Source organism: Papio anubis, chromosome 4, assembly GCF_008728515.1.
Source record: "Papio anubis isolate 15944 chromosome 4, Panubis1.0, whole genome shotgun sequence".
In the NCBI taxonomy this organism is placed as follows: Eukaryota; Metazoa; Chordata; class Mammalia; order Primates; family Cercopithecidae; genus Papio; species Papio anubis.
The window spans coordinates 142,055,260-142,080,694 of record NC_044979.1 but is presented as its reverse complement, the minus strand read 5'-3'; the positions used below and the strand labels follow the sequence as shown (position 1 = coordinate 142,080,694).

Sequence of the window (25,435 nt, the reverse complement as noted above, 5' to 3'; positions counted from 1 at the left end):
CCGAGCATTATGCCAGGGTTTTTACACACATCATGTGCATCCTTACTTTAGTCCCGTTTTACAGATGAGAAGACTGAGGCTCAGTAAGGTTAAGAAAGGGAGATTTTAAGCCACATCGGTTGGATCTTACAGCCCAAGCTCTCACGGAATTATGCTACGTACAGGCGCGGACGTACCCTCTGCTCCAATTTTTCCATCTCCATCATTATCCGCAGCAGCCATCAAGGACTTGGTTTCTGACTCGGTCAGTTCTCTGGCACCACTTTCAAACTTCTGGAGGAAAAATCTACACGATAATAAAGATCCATGGGGATTTTCTGAAAGATCATGCATCTCTGTGTTTACACTTGTGTTTTTCCTTTAAGTAAATCATCTGTTTCCAGCACTTGCAATAATTAGCCAAGGTCTTAGCAAGCAGAGGTTTCCTTAAGCTGTAGAAACCAATGGTGGGCATTTCATTTTTAAGGGTTTTTTTTTGTTTTGGTGTGGTTTTTGGGTTTTTCTTGAGACAGGGTCTTGCTCTGTTACCCAGGCTGGAAGGCAGTGACCCCATCATGGCTCACTGCAGCCTCCACTTCCTGGGCTCAATGAATCCTTCTGCCTCAACCTCCCAAGGAACTGGAATGACAGGTGCTTCCCACCATGCCCCACTAACATTTTTTTTTTTTTTTTTTTGAGACCGAGTGTTGTTCTGTCGCCCAGGCTGGAGTGCAGTGGCCGGATCTCAGCTCACTGCAAGCTCTGCCTCCCGGGTTTACACCATTCTCCTGCCTTAGCCTCCCAAGTAGCTGGAACTACAGGCGCCCTCCACCTCGCCCGGCTAGTTTTTTTTTTTTGTTTTTTGTTTTGTTTTGTATTTTTTAGTAGAGACGGGGTTTTACCATGTTAGCCAGGATGGTCTCGATCTCCTGACCTCATGATCCACCCATCTCAGCCTCCCAAAGTGCTGGGATTACAGGCTTGAGCCACCACGCCCGGCCAACTTTTGTATTTTTTTGTAGAGACAAGGGTTTGTCATGTTGCCCAGACTGGTCTTGAACTCCTGGGCTCACTCAAGCAATCCGCCCACCTCAGCCTCCCAAAGGGATGGAATTGTAAGTGTGAGCCACAGTGCCTGGCCCATTTTTAAGCTTTTAGTGTTTTTCATTTTTATTTATTTATTTATTTGAGACAGAGTCTCTCTCTGTCACTCAGGCTGGAGTGCAGCTGCACGATCTCGGCTCACTGTAACCTCTGCCTCCTGATTTCAAGCGATTCTTGTGCTTCAGTCTTCTGAGTAGCTGGAATTACAGGTGTGAGCCACCACGTTTAGCCAAAGTTTTAGTTTTTTAAAATCCATTTGCCAAAGGAAATCCCTTACACCAAAGAATCTTTGCGGCTGGGCGCTGTGGCTCACACCTGTAATCCCAGCACTTTGGGAGGCCAAGGCAGGAGGATCACTTGAAGCCAGGAGTTTGAGACCAGCCTGGGCAACATGGTGAAACCCCATCTCTACTCAAAATATGAAAATTAGCTGGACGTGGTGGCATGCACCTGTAATCCCAGCTACTTGGGAGACTGAGGCATGAGAATCACTTGAACTTGGAAGGTGGAGGCTGCAGGGAGCTGAGATCATCCCACTGCACTCCAGCCTGGGTGACAGAGCGAGACCCTGCCTCAAAAAAAAAAAAAAAAAAAAAAAGAATCTTTGCACCTGCAGTCTTCACTGCCCGTGTTGAGGGCTTTGCATGGGTAGATGTGTGGTCAACTGACTCATATCCTTTGCTTTAATGATGCTTGGCTGAATGACCAACACTGAGGCTGGCCATTGAAGAAATACTCAGCATCCTGGCCCCCATTGCACCCCAGGGCCACCCAGCAGTGCCGGGTACCAGACAGACTCAGGACAAAGCTTACTTAAGCTCCTCTTCATCCAGGTACCCGCTCTGGTCGTTGTCTATGAACCGGAAAATGTCCTTCACCTGACTGGCTGACATCTTGGAGAGGCCTGACGTCTGGAAGAATTTTTGGGGTTCAAAAGTGTCTGGGTCTGAAGAATAGAGAATGGGTTATTCTGACACTCATTGGATCACATTCTATACTGGGGCCAAGGTACTGAAAACACAGATGATTAAAAATACTTCAACAATATCCCTGAGCTACGGGGATGCTCAACTGGTCCAAGATTTTGGAACAGCCGAGACTTGATGGCTCTGTGATGGCATCCCATGTCCCCTCTGCCCCAGCCTTCCCTCCTCCACTTGGTTTTGTCCATTTCCCTTTTCCTTCCTCCTCTTCTCTGCGCCTCCCCCTCCCGCTGGCCCACTTTACAGGCTGTGTAGCCGAGCCCACAACATACCTGGTCTAATTGGTAGGGGGAAATGCAATCACTGGATTTCAACAGGCTAAACAGCCTTTGGCGATTTCTTTCTCTTTTTTTTCTTTCTTTCTTTCTTTTTTTTTTTTTTTTTTTTTTTGAGACAGAGTCTTACTCTGTCTCCAGACTGGAGTGCAGTGGCGTGATCCCGGCTCACTGCAAACTCTGCCTCCCGGGTTCAAGTGATTCTCCTGCCTCAGCCTCCCGAGTTGCTGGGATTACAGGTGTGCACCCCCATGCCCAGATCATTTTTGTATTTTTAATAGAGACAGAGTTTTGCCATGCTGGCCAGGTTGGTCTTGAACTCCTGACCTCAAGTGATCCACCAGCCTCGGTCTCCCAAACTGCTGGGATTACAGGCGTGAGCACCACACCTGGCCCTTCAGTAATTTCTTGCTTTCATGTGTTTTGTAAGTTTCTTTTGTCTTACAGAAGTGTAATTGTGTGCTCAGATCCCAGATCTCTATAATTTTAGTTATCTAATAAATAGCAGTTTTCTTCTCCGATTCCACGAATTTTCCAGCCAACCTCTTATTTATTTATTTAGAGACAGAGTTTCACTCTGTCGTCCAGGCTGGAGTGCAGTGTAGCAATCATAGCTCACCACAGCCTCAACCTCCCGGGCTTGAGTGATCCTCCTACCTCAATCTCCCTAGTAGCTGGGACCACGGGCGCATGCCACCATGCCCTGCTAGTTTTTATTTTTATTTTTATTTTGTAGAGATGGAGCCTTGCTATGTTGCCTAGGCTGATCTCAAACTCCTGGGCTCAAACAGTCCTCTCACCTTGGCCTCCAAAAAGTGTTGGGATTACAGATGTGAGCCACCATGCCTGGTCTACATTTTTTTTTTTTTTTTGGAAACAGTCTTGCTCTGTCTCCCAGGCTGGAGGGCAGTGGCGCGATCTCAGCTCACTGCAACCTCCGCCTCCTGGGTTCAAGCAATTCTCTGCCTCAGCCTTCGAAGTAGCTGGGATTACAGGCACCCACCACCACCTCCGGCTAATTGTTTTGTATTTTTAGTAGAGATGGGGTTTCACCATCTTGGCCAGGCTGGTCTCGAACTCCTGATCTTGTGATCTACCTGCCTCGGCATCCCAAAGTGCTGGGATTACAGGTGTGAGCCACTGCATCTGGCTGCCTGGCCTACATTTTGATTTTGTGTTGCTTTGCTGAAAGTGCAAAGCTGTGAGGAAATCCCATCCCGCCCCACGTCCCCTCTACCTTGGCATTCCTGGAGGGCTGCTGCAATGTCGTCAGCACTGAGCACGTCCGTGATGCTCATTTTCTACCTACTCACACAGAATAAACGAGATACGATAAGCCACAAGCAGGAACGTGCACATCCACGGCAAACATATCTTCTCAGGCCCACTGAAACTGCATGTGTGTCTAGATTTTTTTTTTTTTTTTTTCAATTGAGATGGAGTCTCACTCTGTTGCCCAGGCTGGAGTGCAGTGGCACCATCTCGGCTCACTGCAACCTCCACCACCTGGGCTCAAGTGATTCTCCTACCTCAGCCTTCCGAGTAGCTGGGATGACAGGTGCGCACTATCATGCCTGGCTAATTTTTGTGTTTTTAGTAGAGACGGGGTTTCGCCATGTCGGCCAGGCTGGTCTTGAGCTCCTGACCTCAGGTGATCTGCCTACCTTGGCCTCACAAGTTGCTGGGATTACAGGCGTAAGCCACCGAGCCAGGCCTGTCTAGAATTTTTAAAATGTGATAAGCATGGTTTTGTATTAAGTGACGGGACAAAATATCCAAATTAAAACCAGATACCAAAAAGACCCCAGCCCTTTTTATCTCAGAACCTTCTTTTGAATATATGCCAGAAATGAAAAAAAAAAATACATGACCTAAAGAAGGATTCAATTGTTTTCTTATAAAAATTATACTGACATAATCAGTCATTTCCACAGGCAGCTACAAACCATGCTACAAATGCACTGGCATTTTCCTACACCAGCCGGAGAGATGCAATGTTGCAATTTCCACGGGGGAAGGGATACAGTTTGGCCACTTGCAGACATTCTGCGGAAGAAGGCATGCTATCTGTCCTGAAAGGCGGAAGCAGATGGAGGAAAAGCCCGTCTCCCAGAGACTAAAATCCTTCCAGGTGTCAAAGCCATGGGAAAAGAGGAGTCTAAGCACCTAAGCCTTGTACGAATGCACGCAGTGAAGAAGAGTCTGGGGTCTGGTGGGCCCACCAGTTACTCACCGCACGCAGTGAAGAAGAGTCTGGGGTCTGGTGGGCCCACCAGTTACTCACTGCACGCAGTGAAGAAGAGTCTGGGGTCTGGTGGGTCCACCAGTTACTCACCGTTTTAGGTTCCCCCCCAGGAAGAATCAGGAAAAAGAGCAGAAGGAGCAAAACAACAGATGGGCTTTTGCTACCGTGCTGACCTACCTTATATAGGCTAGAAAAAGTGATAGTTACAACCTCTTAGATTTCCTTTTCAAGGATCAAGTGGATGTAGCTCAAATGTCTTACTCATGAAACCTTTTTTTTTTTTTCTATTTATATCTCAAGGGAATGTGGGTGGGAACAGCCGATTATTAAAAAAAAAAACCAAAAAACAAAAAAACAAAAACCTCAATGAACCTTAACTAAGGTTTCAATTCTGAAAACGAACTCTGTTGGCAAAGTGTGAAGAAGGTTCTGGATGCCTGGTAAGGTGGAGATGGTGGCCTGAACTAAGACAAACACATACAGGGGTGCTCCGTAAGCTGAAAAGGTTCCCCAGATGTTGGCAGGTACCGTTTGAGGCAGGCCTGTTTTCAACTTTGGAAACTATGGGTGTGTAAAGCTGACCTCAGTCTGGAGTTGACAGACTCAAAGCCATTGTCACCAGGCGCACACACAGGACTTGTCCGGCACAGGAGATGGGGCTAAGTGATGTGATTTTCCTACAAATGTCTTGACTTTGACATTTCCCAGCTATACCATAAATTGCACACACTCAAAAGGCAAAAAGGAGGAAATCAAGCCAGCATTCCCAACCCACAAAACTAACATGTTCGGAAAAAAATATTCTGAGGCTGAGGCCAGGACTAGACAACTCAAGATTTTGTTTCTGTTGTGACGGGGTCTTGCTCTGTTGCCCAGGCTGGAGTGCAGTGGTACGATCTCAGCTCACTGCAGCCTTGACCTCCCAGGCTCAAGGGATCCTCCCACCTCAGTCTCCCAAGTAGCTGGTACTACAGGCACACACCACCATGCCTGGCTAATTTTTTAAATATACATTTTTTTTGAGAGACAGGGTTTTGCCACGTTGCCCAGGTTGGTCTTGAACTCCTGGGCTCAAGTAATTCTCCCACCTCAGCCTCCCAAAGTGCTGGGATTACAGGGGTGAACCACCGTGCCCGGCCTTTTTTTTTTTAATTTTCAGCAAACATTTATTGAGCCTTTATATGGCCAGCACTGTGCCAGGTTCTTCTTTTTAATTATTGTGGTAAAAACCACATTCCATAAAATATATAATCTTAACCATTTGTAAGTGTATGTATAGTACAATAGTGTTAACTCTTGGTGCATTATTGAACGAGAGATCGCTATAATTTATTCAGCTGGAAAAATGGAAACTCTGTATCCATTGAGCTGCCACCACTCCCCTGTTCCCCCACCTCCCAGCTCCTGGTAACCATCATTGTACTTCCTGCTTCTAAGAGTTTGACTACCGGCTCACACCTGTAATCCTAGCACTTTGGGAGGCCGAGGTGGGCAGATCACGAGGTCAAGAGTTCGAAACCAGCCTGACCAACATGGTGAAACCACATCTCTACTAAAAATACAAAAATTAGCTGGGCATGGCAGCCTGTAAGCCCAGCTACTCAGGAGGCTGAGGCAGGAGAATCGCTTGAATCCAGGAGGTGGAGGTTGCGGTGAACTGAGATTGTGCCATTGCACTCCAGCCTGGGCGACACAGAAGTCTTTGTTATAGCTTTGAGTGCACTATTGAAATTGGAAACAACTAAAATGGGCTTTAGTCGGGAATTTGTCAAATTATGGTACATCCATGCAATGACTTCCTATGTGGCCATTAGAAAGAATGAAGTAGGCCGGGCGCAGTGGTTCACACCTGTAATCCCAGCATTTTGGGAGGCCAAGGCAGACGGATCACCTGAGGTCAGGAGTTCAAGACCAGCCTGGCCAACATGGTGAAACCCTGTCTCTACTAAAAATACAAAATTAGCCAGATGTGGTGGTGTGCACCTGTAATCCCAGCTACTCTGGAGGCTGAAACAGGAGGATCGCTTAGAACCTGGGAGGCAGAGGTTGCAGTGAGCTGAGATTGTGCCATTGCCCTCCAGCCTGGATGACAGAGCAAGACTCTGTCTCGGAAAAAAAAAAAAAAAAAAAAATCAGCTAGGCATGGTGGCGCACGCCTGTGGTGCCAGCTGCTCAGGAGGCTGAGGTGGGAAGATGGATTGAGGCCAGGAAGTAACAGCTGCTGCAAGTTATAATTGCACCACTGCACGCCAGCCTGGGCGACACAGCGAGAACTTGTCTCAAAAATAAATAAATAAATAAAAAGAAAATTTCTGAAAATAAGTCTTGAGAGTTTTGAATTAGGTTTCTGACATTAAGTTGCCAAAGAAACTAGCTGAGCCCTTTCTTTTTCTTGGGAGTGTTTACAATTGTCCACAAAGATACAACATTTTTTAAAAATCTGCTCATTTAAATCAAAGTAGCATATGGGTCAAACCAAGATACTTTTTCTGTTCATGCTATTTTTCTGATAGAAAATAAAGATACCAGAGACCAGGCCAGGAGTGGTGGTTCATGCCTGTAATCCCAGCACTTTGGGAGGCTGAGGTGGGCAGATCACCTGAGGTCAGGAGTCCGAGACCAGTCTGGCCAACATGGCGAAACCCTGTCTCTACTAAAAATACAAAAACATTATCTGGGCATGGTGGTGGGCGCCTGTAATCCTAGCTACTTGGGAGGCTGGGGCAGGAGAATCGCTTGAACCTGGGAGGTGGAGGTTGCAGTGAGCCGAGATTGTGCCACTACATTCCAGCCTGGGTGACAGATCAAGACTCTGTCTCAAAAAAAAAAAAACTATATATATATATATAGAGAGAGAGAGAGAGAGAGATTGATTCACACAAACAGACAATATTGTATAATTCCACTAATACGAGGTACCTAGAATATTCAAATCGACAGAGACAGACAAAATGATGGTTAGCAGGGCTGGGGGGAGGGGTAATGGGAGTGAGTGTTTAATGGGGACAGAGTTTCAGAATGGGAAGATGAGAAAGTTCTGGAGATGGATGGTGGTGACGGTTGCACAATGTGAATATATTTAATGCCACTGAACTTCAAAAGGGTTAAGATGGGTCGGGTGCGGTGGCGCCCATCTGCAATCCCAGCGCTTTGGAAGGCTGAGGTGGGAGAATTGCTTGAAGGCAGGAGTTTGAGACCAGCCTGGGTTACAAAGCAAGACCCCATCTCTACAAAACAATAATAAAAAAATTAGCCAGGCACTGTTGTGTGCACCTATGGTCCCAGCTACTTGGGAGGCTGAGGTGGGAGGATCGCTTAAGCCCAGGAGTTTGAGGCTACAGTGAGCTGTGATCACACCACTGCACTCCAGCCTGGTTAACAGAGTGAGACCCTGTCTCTCCAAAGAGAAAAAAGAAAAATGATTAAGATGGTAAATTTCATATTATGTATTTTATGTTGCATATCATGTTATGCATATGACATACGTTGCATATGCATAATATGTTGTTTATCATATTTGCATAGTTATGTAATGTGATGTATATGTATATCGTGTGTGTGTATATATATATACACACACACATATATATAAAAACAATTTGTAAACGTTGATTCCGTAGTCTTCATTATTTTGGCCACCAATTCCTAATTGCTCCCAGGAAAGAATAGGAGGAAGATGTGGAAGTAGATCGGTTTTTTTTTTTTTTTTTGAGACAGGGTCTCGCTCTGTCACCCAGACTGGAATGTAGTGGCGTGATCTCAGCTCACTGCAACCTCCACCTCCCAGGTTCAAGCGATTCTCCTGCCTCAGCCTCCCAAGTAGCTGGGATTACAGGTGCCTGCCACCATGCCCAGCTAATTTTTTTTTTTTTTTTTTTTTTTAGTAGAGACGGGGTTTCGCCGTGTTGACCAGGCTGGTCTCCAACTGCTGACCTCAAGTAATCCGTCCCCCTCAGCCTCGCAAAGTGCTGTGATTACAAGCGTGAGCCACCGCGCCCAGCCTGGCTGCCATTGTGGGGATGAAACTGTTGAATGCATGGGAGACCCTCCCTCCATCATGTATGATGGGCTGGTTGAGAGCACAGTGGACCCACTTCCATGTTCTCCCAACAGATGTCACTTCCTAAATATCTCTCAACTTCATCTTCTCTTCACGGACCAGTCACTACCCGAGCCCAAGCCTCCAGCATCTCTTTTGGAAAAGGAAACAACTATGGTGGACTCCTAACCTTTAACCACTCGGGGTCACCTCCAACCTAGCCAGGTGGGTTTTCAAAAAACCCAAGCATGGCTGGACTCGGTGGCTCATGCCTGAAATCCCAACATTTTGGGAGGCCGAGGCAGGAGCATTGCTTGAGCCCAGAAGTTTGAGACCAGCCTGCATTACATAGCAAGAACCCATCTCTACAAAAAATGGAAATAACTAAATAATTATCCAGGCTCCTGGGCTTGAGCGGTCCTCCTGCCTCAATCTCCTGAGTAGCTGGGACTAGAGGCACCTGCCACCACCCCAGGCTAATTTCTAAATTAAATTAAATTAAATTAAAATTTTCTTTTTTTGAGACGGAGTTTTGCTCTTGTTGCCCAGGCTGGAGTGCAATGGCAAGATCTGGGCTCACTGAGACCTCTACCTCACAGATTCAAGCGATTCTCCTGCCTCATCCTCCCAAGTAGCTGGGATTACAGGTGTGTACCACCACGCCCAGCAAATTTTTTGTAGTTTTAGTAGAGACAGGGTTTCACCATGTTGGCCAAGCTGGTCTTCAACTCCTGACCTCAAGTGATCCACCCGCCTCAGCCTCCCAAAGTGCTGGGATTACAAATAAGAGCCACTGCGCTCAGCCTTCATTTTTTAATTTAATTTTTGTAGATTCAGGGTCTGGCTCTGTCATGCAGGCTACAGTGCAATGATGCGATTGTGGTTCATTGCAGCCTTGACCTCCTGGGCTCAAGCCATCCTCCCTTCTTGGCCTCCCAAAGTGCTGGGATTACAGGTGTGAGCCACCGCGCCCAGTTCCATTGTCCATTTTTATCTTTGGTCTTTCATTGGCACATTCCTTGTCACAGTGTAACTATTCAATGAACACATTTGTGCAATGAATGAACTGGCTCTGAATCTGAATGTCTGCATCCAGCTGTCTCTGCACGGTGACATGGGGGATGGGGTGGGATCTAGAGTTACGGGCGTGTTTATTTATGAATGAGATACTTCTCTAGGACTGGATTTCCTTTCCCACTCACAGACTAGGCAATCATTTGTTAAATAAGTTTACACTTGGGGGTTGGGACAAGCTCCTTCATGAGTCAGTCGAAGTGACTGCTGTTTACAAACGAAGACGGTAAAGTGTTTTAGGGCTGCCTGAAAAGGACAGCTTGTGTGTTTCCCAGTGGAATGAATGAATAACAAGGATGGGGGATCTCCAGGAGCACACAGCCCCTGTCTACAAGAGCTGACCTCTCCTGGGTTTACAGTTTTGATTACCCATGGAGCAGGGCAAAATGCATCCCTCATGATCTACTATGGGTGTGGAAATGGCACAAGTCCCCTAATTACTGTTGGCTCTGTAATCTGTGGGCTCCGGTGCACAGTGAAAATGCAAGTCCTGCCGGGCGCCGTGGCTGGTGTCTGTAGTTCCAGCTACTCTGGAGGCTGAGGCAGGAGGATTGCTTGAGCTGGGAGTTCTGGGCTGCAGTGCACTCTGCCAACTGGGTGTCTTCACTAAGTTTGACATCAATATGGTGACCTCCTGGGTGCAGGGGACCATCAGGTTGCCTAAGGAGGGGTGAACCAGCCCAGGTTGGAAACGGAGCAAGTCAAAACTCCTGTGCTGATCAGTAGTGGGACTGTGCCTGTGAATTGCCACTGTACTCCAGCCTGGGCAACATAGCAAGACCCCATCTCTAAAAAAAAGAAAAGAAAAGAAAAAAGAAATGCAAGTCCTCTTGTTCAAAGAATTTCCATGTGAGTGCCTCAGCAGATTAAATCAAGTGTGCAGGCTAAGTGCAGGACCCTGAAGACTAGGGGTCTCACACCCATGAAGCCTGCCCTGTTCACATCAGGTTTCTACAACACTGCCCAGTTCACCAATACGATGTCGTGTCTTTTAACCGTGGTAACAACTCTGTGAATTTTTTTTTTTTTTTTTTTTTTGAGACGGAGTCTTGCTCTGTCACCCAGGCTGGAGTGCAGTGGCCGGATTTCAGCTCACTGCAAGCTCCGCCTCCCGGGTTCATGCCATTCTTCTGCCTCAGCCTCCCGAGTAGCTGGCACTACAGGCGCCCACCACCTCGCCCAGCTAGTTTTTTTTTGTATTTTTTAGTAGAGACGGGGTTTCACCGTGTTAGCCAGGATGGTCTCGGTCTCCTGACCTTATGATCCGCCCGTCTCGGCCTCCCAAAGTGCTGGGATTACAGGCTTGAGCCACCGCGCCCAGCCCTCTGTGAAATATTATTATCCCCATGACGAAAAAGGGAGAGATATCCCAGGTCAGGCAGGGTGCGGTGGCTCAAGCCTATAATCTCAGCACTTTGGGAGGTTTGCTTGAAGCCAGGAGTTTAAGACCAGCCTAGGCAACAGTATGAGACCCCTATTGTCAGGCGTCTGAGCCCAAGTCAAGCCATCGCATCCCCTGTGACTTGCATGTATAGGCCCAGATGGCCTGAAGTAACTGAAGAATCACAAAAGAAGTGCAAATGCCCTGTCCCGCCTTAACTGATGACATTCCACCACAAAAGAAGTGAAAATGGCCGGTCCTTGCCTTAAGTGATGATATTATCTTGTGAAATTCCTTTTCCTGGCTCATCCTGGCTCAAAAAGCTCTCCCACTGAGCACCTTGTGACCCCCACTCCTGCCCACCAGAGAACAACCCCCCTTTGACTGTAATTTTCCTTTACCTACCCAAATCCTATAAAACGGCCCCATCCTTACCTCCCTTCGCTGACTCTCTTTTCAGACTCAGCCTGCCTGCACCCAGGTGAAATAAACAGCCATGTGGCTCACACAAAGCCTGTTGGTCTCTTCACACGGACGCGCATGACACCTATCTCTTTAATTTTTTTTTTTTTTTTTTGAGACAAAAAGGAAAAGGAGGAGGAGACAAAGCCAACACGTATAAAGGGCACATTATTATAAAATTATTTAAAACCAGTGATAAAGAGAAGATGAAGATCATAAAGGCAGCCAGAAAAAAGAGACACAATATGTTCAGAGGAACAAAGATAAGATTGACATCAGACTTCTCTCTCTTTTTTTGAGATGGGGTCTTGCTATGTTGCCCAGGCTTGTCTTAAACTCCTGGGCCCTGAGTAGCTGGGATTATAGGTGCACACCACCGCGCCCAGTGACATCAGACTTCTGATCAGAAACAATACAGGCCAGAAGGCAGAGGAGGAATTTTTTTTTAAAGAACTGCAAGAAAAACGAAGAAACTAACTATTGTGGATGGACACAAAGATTTTGTTTCTCTTCGCAATTGGAAATCACCTCAACGTCCGATGTGCGGGGATTTGTTAATTGACGGGCCATAAAAAATAAAAGGATAGTCTAGAAGTCTGTTTAATGATATTGAAAAATATCCACCATATATAGTAAAGTGAAACAGGCACTATGCTCAATGTATTTTGTAAATTGGAAAATATATATTTATAGACACAGGACGGCGGTTATAGCGACTGGACCTTACACAATTGTGGGAGCGGGTTACATGGTAACCAGTGCCAACCTCCACCCTCCAAAGATATGTCTTCTTACCCACAGTAAACTGGAACTAGGCAGGGAGGGGAATTTTAGGAAATGCAGTCCCAGTTTTGCTAAATTGACACAATACAAATTCACCACATATCAGTAAAAGGCTACAGAGAAATTCACCCAGATGGTTTTAGCAGTAATTACTGGGAGTTGAGTGGGTTTAAATTCTCAGTACACAGGTCAGATGTGAGAAAATCAAACAATACATTTGGTTTTTTAATATAATAAGTCAACCTAATTTTCACTCCAATCCCTCCCATCCTGTCAAGGAGGAAGGAAATTCACCTTCCTCCTTCCCTCCCTCCCTCCCTTTCTCCCTTCATTCCTTCCTTCTTTCCCTCCTTCCTTCCTTTCTTCCTTCCCTCCCTCCCTTCCTTCCCTCCTTTTGTCTTCCCTCCCTCCCTTCCTCCCTCCCTCCCTCCCTTCCATCCTTCTTTCCTCCCTCCCTTCCTCCTTTCCTCCCTCCCTCCCTCCCCGCTCCTCCTTCCTTCTGTCCTTCATCTCATTCTGTTGCCCAGGCTGGAGTGTCGTGGCACAATCATAGCTCACTGTCACCTTGAACTCCTGGGCTCAATGGCTCCTTCTCACCTCAGCCTCTCAAGGACCTGGGACTACAGGCGCACACCACAATACACAGCTAATTAAATTTTTCTTTTGTAGAGATGGGGGTCTTGCTATGTTGCCCAGGCTGGTGTTCAACTCCTAGCCTCAAATAATCCTCCTTCTTCAGCCTCCCCAAACACTAGGATTGCAGGCATGAGCCTTTGCACTTGGCAGAAAAATACTGGACTTTTGTACAAATACCTATATTATTCATGAATAAACTTTAAACTGCCCTGAAATTATGGGACTGAAGTGATTAAAATCTTTATCCAAATGAAGACAACTACACTATTATCAAGAGTGTGGCATATTTGACCTACATCTAGATGTGTATATGCATTTTCTTTTCTGAAAATGAATAAAATAACAAAAGATTTCAGTATTGTTGTTATCTATTAAATACTCAGTTAAACTCACTGTTTCTAAATGCACAGGGTGTGGGTTGCCCAAGTCCAGAACAGTCCAGAACAGTCCAGAACAGCCCAGAACAGTTCTCTGGGGCTTCTAGGTCACAGCTGAGCATGTTTTATTTCCTGAATTTAGTGTTCTCCCATCGCTAGAGGTGATTCATGTTTATTAATTAGGTTGGTGCAAAAATTATTGTGGTTTTTGCAATTATTGAAATTATAATATAATTTTGCAATTATAACTTTTGCACCAGCCTAATAAAAAACCACCTTGGCTGACAAGCTATGGGAATGGTATGGCCGCCAGAAATGACCTTCACAGTGTTCTAAAAAGCAGTGGCTTCCAGTTCAGAAGGGGTTTGCTGCTGTCTGTCTAATGAGTTAGGGTTCTCTTTTCTCCTCCACGTTCTAGGGTTTTGATGCCTCTTAGCATCACCAGCTCTCATTTGGGGAGCAATTATGAATCGTTAGTAAAAGCTCAACTTTAAAGATGCAAACCAGCAAGAAAATTCAGCACGCCCGGTTTTCTAGACAGCATGCTCAAGACCACACCCTTGCGCTTAATAATTTAGCCTCTTTTGGGCAAAAGTTCTCATTAGCGATCGAAAAATTTCCGAATAATGTGGTGGCATTTAGAATCACACTGTCTGCGGTGCCAAGATTAGCCAGGAAACACCTGAAGCAGTTGCAGAGGGGCTCAGGGTGACCAGATCCGGTGACTGGGTCATGATGACACCAAATTTGGTTAATGGGAATCCCAGGTCATGTCCGATGGTATCAAACCACAGCCACTGCCTGCTGCCTTCTGCAGGTCTTTCAAGTCAAATGTCTCATGCCAGTCAAAATGCCCGCCAGGAAATCAGACTCTATTTCCCCAGTTCTTTTTTTTTTTCTGAGAGGGAGTTTCACTCTTGTTACCCAGGCTGGAATGCAACGGCACGATGTAGGCTCACCGCAACCTCCGCCTCCTGGGTTCAAGCAATTCTCCTGCCTCAGCCTCTCGAGTAACTGGGATTACAGGCATGCGCCACCACGCCTGGCTAATTTTATATTTTTAGTAGAGACGGGGTTTCGCCATGTTGGTCACGCTGGTCTCAAACTCCCGACCTCAGGTGATCCACCTGGCTCAGCCTCCCAAAGTGCTGGGATTACAGGCGTGAGCCACCGTGCCTAGCCTATTTCCTTAGTTCATTTTTCCTCCTTTTTCTTTTTTTTTCTTTTTTTTCTTTTCTTTTTTGTTGAGACAAGGTCTCCCTCTGTCACCCAGGCTGGAGTGCAGTGGTGCGATCACAGCTCACAGAAGCCTCAACCTCCTGGGCTCCAGCGATTTCCCCCACCATAGCATCTCCCGTCACCAGTAGCTGGGACAGCAGGCGTGCACCACCATGCCTGGCTAATGCTTTATTTTTTGTAGAGACGGGGTCTCATCATGTTGCCCAGGCTGGTCTCGAACTCACGGGCTCAAGCGACCCTCCTGCCTCGGCCTCCCAAAGTGCTGGGATTTCAGGCGTGAGCCACAGCACCTGGCCTCCTCTTTTCCCCCCTTGTTCCCCAGATCATTCTTGCATTCCTGATCTCCTTCTCAATCCCCAACATGTCTTCATCCTCAGCCAATGACCTTGCCTTCTCCTTAACTAAGAAACTAGTAACGACTGGAGGAGAGTGTCCCCAAGTTCTCTAGATGACATCGTCCCTCTCCCAGCCTCTGCATCCACTCACTCCTGCCTTAGCTATAAAATGAACCATCAGGTCGGGTGCGGTCGCTTACGCCTGTAATTCCAGCACTTTGGGAGGCCAAGGCAGGCTGATGATGAGGTCAGGAGTTTGAGACCAGCATGGCCAACATGGTGAAACCCTGTCTCTACTAAAAATACAAAAAATTAGCTGGGCATGGTGATGCATGCCTGTAATCCCAGCTACTCAGAAGGCTGATGCAGGAGAATAGCTTGAACTCAGGAGGTGGAGGTTGCAGTGAGCTGAGATCGTGACATTGCACTCTAGCCTGGGCGACAGAGCGAGACTCCGTCTCGAGGAAAAAAAAAAAAGAACCATCCACATCCTATCTAACGCCAGCCCCTCCATCATCTAAACTGGATTCCATTCCTGCCACCCTCTCAAGCACATCTCTCCACGTACTCTCCCCTCCCTCTCCCGTGCCATCAATTTCTCTCTCCCTAATAGATCTTTCCCATTAACATAATATTAACTGAAAAAGGGACTGAGGCAGGAGTCCCCATTGACTGAGGTTGATGCAGCAGTTTGAGGACATGCCGGGGAGGAACACCAGCCACGGGAGCATCTGTGACCTGTGCGTTTCCAGAGAGGGTTTGGGAACTTCACTATTTAAAGGGGAAAGAGCAAGCAGGAGGGATAAAGGAAGGGAGGGTAGGCAGAGAGGCAAATGGTCACATTCTCTCAAGGCTCTGATTGGCGATCAATAAATCTACATTTTACATGTCAATGAGGCATTTGTCTCCAGCTCAGGAAATCTACATTTTACATAAGATAAACATGTGAAAAGAGGAAGTAGAGGAGTCCATGGTGCATTCCTCTCAAGCCCAGAGAATCTACTTTTTATGTAAGATTAAACATGTGAAAAGAGGGAGGAAAGACTCTGTGATGTGTTCATCTCAAGCCCAGTGAATCTACATTTTACATAAGATAAACATGTGAAAAGAAGGAGTAAAGAGTCCACAATACATTTATCTTGAGCTCAGTAAATCTACATTTTACGTAAGAGACAGTAAACTTGAAAAGAAGTAGTAAAGAGTCTGTAATGCATTCATCGTAAGCCCAGTGAATCTACATTTTATATAAGATAAACATGTGAAAAGAAGGAGTAGAGGAGTCCATGGTGTGCTCATCTCAAGCCCAGTAAATCTATATTATACATAAGATAAACATGAAAAGAGAGAGTAAAGAGTCCGTGATTCATTCATCTTGAGCTCAGTAAATCTACATTTTACATAAGATTAAACATGTGAAAAGAGGGAGTAGAGGAGTCCATGGTGTGTTCATCTCAAACCCGGTGAATCTACATTTTACATAAGATAAACATGTGAAAAGAAGGAGTAAAGAGTTTATTCTGCATTTATCTTGAGCTCAGTAAATCTGCATTTTACATAAGATAAACATGTGAAAAGAGGGAGTAAAGAGTTTGTGCTGCATTCATCTTAAGCCCAGTGAATCTACATTTTACAGAAGATAAACATGTGAAAAGGAGTAAAGAGTTTATGCTGCATTCATCTTCAGCTCAGTAAATGTACATTTTACATAAGATAAAGTAAACATGTGCAAAGAGGGAGTAGGGGAAATGGGGCCATGCTGCATTTATCTCAGGGTAGGTGGAAGGATGATTTATGGTCTCGTGCTTGTCCTATCTATGTGAAAATAAGCTAGTAATTGACATCCTCAGTGTGAGATTTAGCAGAACTTGCTTTTAGGGCTAGTTTATAGGGGCAGATGTATCCTGAAAGAATTAGGGGCTCACTTTGTGAGCAACTTGTGAGGGAGACCATCTGGGAAGATACGTAAACTTCTATCATGGTGGGCACCTGGCTTATGCATGAGGCTAGAACACGGGGTTATGAAAACATAGCTCTCTGTGGCTGGGCATGGTGGCTCACGCCTGTAATCCCAGCACTTTGGGAGGCGAGGGTGGGAGGATCACGAGGTCAGGAGATCGAGACCATCCTGGCTCACATGGTGAAACCCCATCTCTACTAAAAATACAAAAAATTAGCCGGGCATGGTGGTGTGCACCTGTAGTCCCAGCTACTTGGGAGGCTGAGGCAGGAGAATGGTGTGAACCTGGGAGGCGGAGCTTGCAGTGAGCCGAGATTGCGCCACTGCACTCCAGCCTGGGTGACAGAATGAAACTCTGTCCCCAAAAATAAAGAAAAAAAGAAAATATAGCTCTCTGCTTGGGAACAAAAGGGAAGGCAGTATTGCATGACTGTTTCCAAGCTTGACTTTCTCTTTGGCAGAGTGAGTTTGGGGTCCTGAGACTTTATCATCTTTCACAATACAAACATGCTGGCGTATGGATCCTATCTTTAAAACAAATTTTCAATATGGACAGCAAATGAGCATAGGAAAAGATGCTTAACGTTATTCATCATTAGAGAACGCAGATTCAAGCCATCATGAGGGCCCAGTGGCACACGCCTGTAGTTCCACCCACTCAGGAGACTGAGGCAGGAGGATCACTTGAGCTCAGGAGTTTGAGGCTGTAGTGTTCAATGTTCGTGCTTGTGAATAGCCACTGTACTCTAGCCTGGGCAACATAGCAAGACCCTGTCTCTAAAATTTTCTTTTAATTAAAAAAATAGGCCGAGTGTGGTGGCTGATGCTTGCAACTTCAATGCTTTGGGAGGCCGAGGCAGGACGATCACTTGAGCCCAGGAGTTTGAGACCAGCCTGGGCAACATAGCGAGTCCCCATCTCTAACAACAACAATAAATTACAAATAAATAAATAAAACCACAATGAGATGCCAATACCCATTAATGAAAGTGCCCAGAATGAGGAAGGCTGACCCATGCCAGGCATTGGCGAGGGCATGGGAGGAACTGGAACCCTCCTTCCCCGCTAAACTCACTTTCCTCGGAATAACAAATGCATTGCTCAAGTACTGAGCAACTCTCTTGGCTCTCCTTCCACTCTTCAACATGTTTTCCTTCCTGAATGTAAATTTCCTTTGGAAAATACAGTGGAAGTGTCGATCACATGACCCAGATGGTTCTATGCCAACTTCCTCCCCAAGAACTGGGGTTTTTTTTTCCTTCTTTTTTTTGAGACAGAGTTTTGTTCTTGTTGCCCAGGCTGGAGGGCAATGGTGCAATCTCGGCTCACCGCAACCTCTGCCTCCTGGGTTCAAGCCATTCTCCCGCCTCATCCTCCGGAGTAGCTGGGATTACAGTCATGTGGCACCAAGCCTGGCTAATTTTGTGTTTTTAGTAGAGACGGGGTTTCACCACGTTGGTCAGGCTGGTCTCGAACTCCTGACCTCAGGTGATCCACCCGCCTCGGCCTCCCAAAGTGCTGGGATTACAGGCGTAAGCCACCGCGCCCGGCCAGAACTGGGATTCTTAAAGCCCACCTGCGTCCCATCCTGCTAAAAACCAGCCACAATTATAACCACCATCACCTGTGGCGCACACATTTGGTGTCAGCATTAGTGAGCCACCTCCAGGCTACCACATTTGAGGACTTCTTGCCAAGAAGTTCTCCAGCAGTTTTCACCCAAAACCTGTTCTTGCTGTTTTTGCTATCTGGCCAACTCTGTGGTCACTAAATCAATGTTTCAGTTTCTGAGCAGGGACAAAAATATATATAGATATATAGATAGATATAAATACAGATATAGATACATATGGGGAGAGCCCCAAACTGCTTAGGCACGTGTGAAATGCTATAGCAGAAAAGAAACAAAATGCTACAGGACGCTGATTTTTTCATGAACAAGAAATGTGAGCGGCTCCGTCTCAACTTACGGATGAGCTGGAGGCAACATTTAATGAAGACTTAAGTGAGTTAATTAAGGAGAAATTGCAACTAAACCGCACATAATGAGAGAGGCGGCATCTCTGGCTCCAGGGTCCCGTATTTTTATCTGTCTGCACGTGTCCATGATGTGGGTTCTCTGGCGGTGCGGGGGTCTCCCTCTATTGGTCAGACGTCCCCATGAGATTCAGACCCCAGGAAAAACCATCCAATAAAAAAACACTGGCCGGGCGCGGTGGCTCAGACTGTAATCCCAGTACTTTGGGAGGCCGAGGTGGGCGGATCACGAAGTCAGGAGATCGAGACCATCCTGGCTAACATGGTGAAACACCATCTCTACTAAAAAATACAAAAAATTAGCCGGGCGTGGTGGTGGGCGCCTGCAGTCCCAGCTGCTCGGGAGGCTGAGGCAGGAGAATGGCGTGAACCCGGGAGGCGGAGCTTGCAGTGAGCTGAGATCGCGCCACTGCACTCCAGACTGGATGACAGAGCGGGACTCTGTCTCAAAAAAAAGCTTCAAGACCTGGGACAGATGTCGGAGTTGAATTCAGAGGATTGTTCCAAAGCCTCAAGAACTCTCATGTTGGCCGGGTGCAGTGGCTCACGATTGGAATCCCAGCACTTTGGGAGGCCGAGGTAGAAGGATTGCTGCAGGCCAGGAGTTTCAGACCAGCCTGAGCAGCATAGTGAGACCCCATGTCTACAAACATTTAAAAAGTTAGCTAGGCCTGGTAGTGCGTGCCTGTAGTTCCAGCTACTTGGGAGGCTGGGGTGGGAGGATTCCTTGAGCCCAGGAATTCACGACTGCAGTGAGCTACTATTGTGCCACTGCACTCCAGCCTGGGCAACAGAGCGAGAACCTGTCTCCAAAAAATAATAATTTTTAAAAACCCTCATGTTCTTATCTAGATATGACCTTGAATGGATAGAAAGAAGCTCAGGAGACAGGAGATCCCATCCTGCCTTTGGCTTTTCTAGCTGTCTGACCTGGGGAAATTGACTTAATCTCTTAGAACATCAGTTTTCTTATTTTTATTTTATTTATTTATTTATTTATTTATTTATTTATTTATTTATTTTTTGAGACGGAGTCTCGCTCTGTCGCCCAGGCTGGAGTGCAGTGGCCGGATCTCAGCTCACTGCAAGCTCCGCCTCCCGGGTTCACGCCATTCTCCGGCCTCAGCCTCCCGAGTAGCTGGGACTACAGGCGCCCACCACCTCGCCCGGCTAGTTTTTTGTATTTCTTAATAGAGATGGGGTTTCACCGTGTTAGCCAAGATGGTCTCGATCTCCTGACCTCGTGATCCGCCCGTCTCGGCCTCCCAAAATGCTGGGATTACAGGCTTGAGCCACCGCGCCCGGCCTTTATTTATTTATTTATTTTTTGAGAGACAGAGTCTGGCTCTGTGCCCCAGGCTGGAGTACAGTGGTGTGATCTTGGCTCACCGCAACCTCCACCTCCTGGGTTCAAGCAATTCTCATGCCTCAGCCCCCCGAGTAGGTGGGATTACAGGCCCATACCACCATGCTCAGCTAATTTTTGTATTTTTAGTAGTGATGGGGTTACACCATCGCTACATTTCACCGGGCCATCGTTAGCCAGGCTGGTTTTGAACTGCTGACCTCAAGGGATCCACCCACCTTGGCCTCTCCAAGTGGTGGGATTACAGATGTGAGCCACCATGCCCAGCCTGATGTCAGTAAATTCTTTTTACCAACCCTGCAATCGACCACTTCCTGGTGCTGGGGCTCTGAGACCTTGCTCACCTCAAGTGATCCACCTGCCTCGGCCTCAGGAAGTGCTGAGATTACAGGTGTGAGCCACCATACCCAGCGAGTTTTCTTTTTTCTTTCTCTTTTTTTCTTTTGAGACGGAGTTTCGCTCTCGTTGCCCAGGCTGGAGTGCAATGAGGCGATATTGGCTCACTGCAACCTCCGCCCTCCAGGTTCAAGCAATTCTCCTGCCTCAGCCTCCTGAGTAGCTGGGATTACAGGCATGTGCCACCATGCCTGGCTAATTTTTGTATTTTAACTAGAGACAGGGTTTCACCTTGTTGGACAGGATGGTCTCAAACTCCTGACCTCGTGATTCGCCCGTCTCAGCCTCCCAAAGTGCTGGGATGACAGGTGTGAGCCATCATACTTACCCATAACATGCTCACATTTTCATTTACCTTCTTGAACACATCAAACAGTTATAGTAGGTGTTTTAATCTCTTTATTAATTCTATCTTTGTCATTTCATTTCATTGGTTTTTCTCCTCTTCCTGGGGTATAATCCTTGCTTCTTGGCATACCTGGTGATTATTATTTTTTAGAGACAGGATCTTGCTGTGTCGCCCAGACTGGAGTGCAGTGGCGCCACCATAGCTCCCTGCAGCTTCAACCTCCCGGGCTTCAGCCACATCCTCCTCCCACCTCAGCCTCTCAACTGGTGCCGGGCTTCTATAAGGTTCTGCACCACCTCCCGGCTAATTTTTAGTTTTCACTTTTAGTAGAGGTGATGCTGTCCAGTCTGGTCTTGGAACTCCTGCCCACTATGTTGTCCAGGGGTCGGGTCTTGAACTCCCTGGTTCACTCATGTTTGCCCAGTCGGGTCTTGAACCTCTGGCCTCAAGCTGTCCCTCCTCTCCTGCCTCAGCCTCCCAAAGTGCTGGGATTATAAGTGCAAGAGCCACAACACTCCCCTCATCCCGGTATTTACTGGATACCAGGCATTGTGAATTTTACCTGGTTGGGCACTGAATATCTTTCCTGTTTAAAAATATATTCTGAGCTTGGTTCTGGGACATGGTTAAGTGACTTGGAAATAAAGAACAATCCTTTTTCTTTCCTCTTTTTGAGGAGTCTCAGTCTGTCACCCAGGCTGACCGCAGTGGCACACGTCAATCACTGCACCTCTGCCTCCTGGAAGCTTCAAGCTTTGCATGCACCCACCTCAGCCTCCCAGTAGCTGGGACTACAGGTGCAGCACAAATCAAGCCTGGCTACCTCCTGTATTTAGTAGAGAGGGGGTTTGTTCAAGTTGGCCAGGGCTGGTCTCAAACTCCTGACTCAGGTGATCCGCCCCGCCTCGGCCTCCCAAAGTGTTATGGCCCCAGGCATGAGTCGTCGGCCCATGCCCAGACGCAGTGATCCTTTGAGACTTGCAAAACCAGAGCAACCTCAGTTTAGGCCACCCTGCCGCCCCATCAAGGCAATGCCCCTCTGAATGGGCAAGTGACTCAATGTCTCATGTATTTCATGAGGTTTTTCACCTGCCTCATGGAAACATGAACGGTTCCCAGTCTTTTGTGGGTTTCTTTGAATGATCTCTATCTGTTTTATTGTGTGATTCTTCCCTGGCCTTGCTTGGGCACTTCTCCTGCATGAGCTTGACCCATCTCAGCTCCAGAGTCAAGAGGTATCCTTCAGCAAAGTGCCAGAGTTTGTTTTTGCACACTTCTCCTGCAGGATTCATCCTGCAATCTCCCAGCTGCTTGTGGCCTGCTCCAACTTTTTAATTTTTGGAGATGGAGTCTCACTCAGGCCCAGGCTGGAGGGCAGTGAAGATCTTGCCACTGCAACCTCCACCTCCCAGGTTCAAGTGATTCTGTGCTCAGCCTCCTGAGTAGCTGGGATTACAAGATGAATTACTCACGCTTCAGCTAAATTTTCTGTATTTTTAGTAGAGACAGGTTTCACTCATGTTGGCTAGGCTGGTCTCGAACTCCTGACCTCAAATGATCCACTCCACCTCAGCCTCCCAGTGCTTGGGATTACAGGTGAGCCACGCACCTGGCCAGGCCTGCCTCTCACACTGTCAGCTCTGTCTCCTGCACTCAGGGAGACTACTGCCTCCCCCGCCCGCTGCCTCCCCTTCCGCCGCACCCGGGAACATTTGCCCATTGGTTTCTCCTGTGCCAGGATCATGGTCTTCAGTGCCGCCTTCATTGACTGGTGTCAAAACTCCTTTCGTAGGTATTGTACAGTTTTGTAGGTATTTATGCCAGAGGGTTAATCCATCTTGGCCATATGTTGGGGAAGTCTCACAATTTTAAAACATTTGGGAGCTCAGGTGGGAAGATTGTTTTTGAGGTGAGAGCTAGAGACCAGTTTAACACAGCAAGACCCCCTCTGCCTCTACAAGGGAAATAAAATACTAAAATTAGCTGGCGCGACAATAATGTACTTATGGTCTCAGCTACTCGGGAGGCCGGAGGTGGCAGGGATTATAGTCTCAGCTTGGGAGGTTGAGGGAGGATCGCTGAGCCCAGGAGATCAAGGCTGAGTGAGCCATGTTCGTCAATTCACTGCACTCCAGCCTGGGCAGGACAGACTGAGACCTTGTCTCAAGAAAATAAACATTTTAAGTTCTGGGAAGGGTGAGTTAAAGGCTGGTATAAAGAATTAAAGCTTTTAAAATCACGTTCCCAAATTATTGGTCAAAAAGGGAAGCAGTTGGCCAGGTGTGTGGTGGTTCATGCCTGTAATCCCAGCACTTTGGGAGGCTGAGGTAAGGATCACCTGAGGTCAGGAGTCTGAGACCAGTCTGGCCAACATGGCAAACCCCATCTCTACTGAAAATACAAAAATTAGTCAAGCGCAGGAAAGAAGACCAAGCAATCCCAGCTACTCAGGAGGCTGAAGCAGGGAGACCTGCTTGAACTGGGGAGGCAGAGGTTGCAGTGAGTCAAGTCGGCGCTCTGCACTCCAGCCTGGGTGACAGAGCAAGACTCCATCTCAAAAAGAATTAGAAGCTTTGGTGGCTCACACCTGTAATCCCAGCACTTTGGGAGGCTGAGGTGGGCAGATCGCTCAAGCTCAGGAGTCCAAGACCATCCTGGGCAATGTGGTGAAACCCCATCTCTACAAAAATATAAAAATTAGCCAGCCATGGTGGCTCACACCTGTAATCCCAGCTACTCAGGAGGCCAAGGTGGGATGATCGCTTGAGCCTGGAAGGTTGAGACTGCAATAAGCCCTGATTGTGCCACTGTACACCAGCCTATACAGCAGAGCAAGACCCTTCCCAAAAACGAAAACAAACTGCTGTTTCAACGTGTTTTGTACAGTTGTAGGTATTTAAGGCAAGGGGAGATGCCCACAGTTTCTGTAAACGTTTCAAGTTCCTGGAAGGGGAAGTGTGGGTTAGAGGCTATAATAAGTATTAGGGTTTTTGATAATAAGAAAATATGGGCTAAGCATCATGGCTGTAATCCCAGCACTTTGGGAGGCCGAGGTGGGTGCATCACTTGAGGTCAGGAGTTCGAGACCAGCCTGGCCAACATGGTGGTCTAAAAATACCCAAAAAAATTAGCCAGGTGTGGTGATGTATGCCTGTAATCCTAGCTACTCAGGAGACTGAGGCAGGAGAATCGCTTGAACCCAGGAGAAGGAGGTTACAGTGAGCCAACATCATGCCATTGCACTCCAGCCTGGGCAACAAGAGCAAAACTCCACCTCAAAAAAAATAATAAAATAAAATAAAAGTGTATTACATGTGTGCATGCAACAGAATACAGAATATTATTTCCAGAGGAACCCCATGCCCAGGCTCCTCGGTTTGTCCTGTTTTGTGGGCATGAATTACGCAGCTGCCTATAGATGTCACCAGAGGAAGGCACGTTGGAGGGAATAAAAATCCCAGAATGAGAACCACAGCACCACGGCAGAGAGGCCAGAGCATGAGTGAAAGGCCCCTGCACGCAACACAGAAGCGGGGTTTTGTTTTTAAATCACGACATCTAATGGCTCACACCTGCAATCCCAGCATTTTGGGAGTCTGAGGGAAGAGGTGGGGCTTGAGTCCAGAAGTTGAGACCAGCCTAGGCAATAAGTTGGGGGCGAGACTCTGTCTCTACCAAAAATTAAAAACTTGTGTGTGACATGCATCCACGGTTCCAGCTACTCGGGAGGCTGAGGCAGGAGGATCGCTTGATCCCAGGAGTTTGAGGCTGCAGCGAGCTCTGATCCCACCACTGCACTCCAGCCTGGGTAACAGAGTGAGACCCCACTTCAAGTAAAAATAAAATAAAATAAAAATAAAATAAAAATAAATAAATAAAATGAAATAGTAAAATAAAATAACATCAACCCACACAGAACCCAAATCTTCCCAGGGTAGAGACACCTCGTTACTTACATACTGAAACTAATATGACTATCAGTGTAGCCAAATTAAACCTGGGCCGCTGTTGTCGGAGAGTGTATGAGGAAAGATTAAGTTATGCTCATGGATTTGGACCAGCTTTTATGGAGGTCAATTTTTCAGATTTTCTTTTCAAAGCTAATTTGAAAATGAGTTCAGGAACACGCTCTTCACAAAGAGACTCTGTGTGGGTCGGCCCTGCTGGGCGGGATTTCATTAACGTCACCAACCTCATTCTCCAAGATGCTGAATATGCAGCGCCGGACATCAGCTTAATGAGATCCATGTCTGTGAAGTCAGTCAGAAGGAGAAAAGAAACACAAATAAACAAGCAATAAACCACTCGGGCGGAATAAGATGGCGAGTCCGTTCCTTGAACTCACGTTTTTAATTATTTTCCTTTTTATTTTCTGAGTACAGAGTTTCAGAACCTCTGACTTGGAACCTCACGTTGAT

General features: G+C 46.9%; 1 protein-coding gene across 1 annotated transcript; it reads right to left on the bottom strand.

The window, feature by feature from the left end:
* OCM2 (oncomodulin 2) lies at positions 1-25,239 on the bottom strand. The gene is made up of 4 exons (XM_031665608.1): positions 25,210-25,239; positions 3,579-3,646; positions 1,897-2,029; positions 1-286 (listed from the first exon to the last, which is right to left on the bottom strand). Exons 2-4 carry the CDS (start codon positions 3,637-3,639, stop codon positions 142-144), a joined length of 339 nt encoding a protein of 112 aa, XP_031521468.1. The 5' UTR covers positions 3,640-3,646; positions 25,210-25,239; the 3' UTR covers positions 1-141.
* Between the last annotated feature and the right edge of the window lie 196 nt (positions 25,240-25,435).

What these genes read in the sequence shown, in the direction of transcription:
- OCM2 (XM_031665608.1), bottom strand. Translation starts at nt 3,639, where the DNA reads ATGAGCATCACGGACGTGCTCAGTGCTGACGACATTGCAGCAGCCCTC. An exon ending in AGCCCTCCAGGAATGCCAAG is followed by an intron (nt 2,030 to 3,578) that starts GTAGAGGGGACG and finishes TCTATTCTTCAG; the next exon opens with ACCCAGACACTTTTGAACCC. An exon ending in CTGGATGAAGAGGAGCTTAA is followed by an intron (nt 287 to 1,896) that starts GTAAGCTTTGTC and finishes ATTATCGTGTAG; the next exon opens with ATTTTTCCTCCAGAAGTTTG.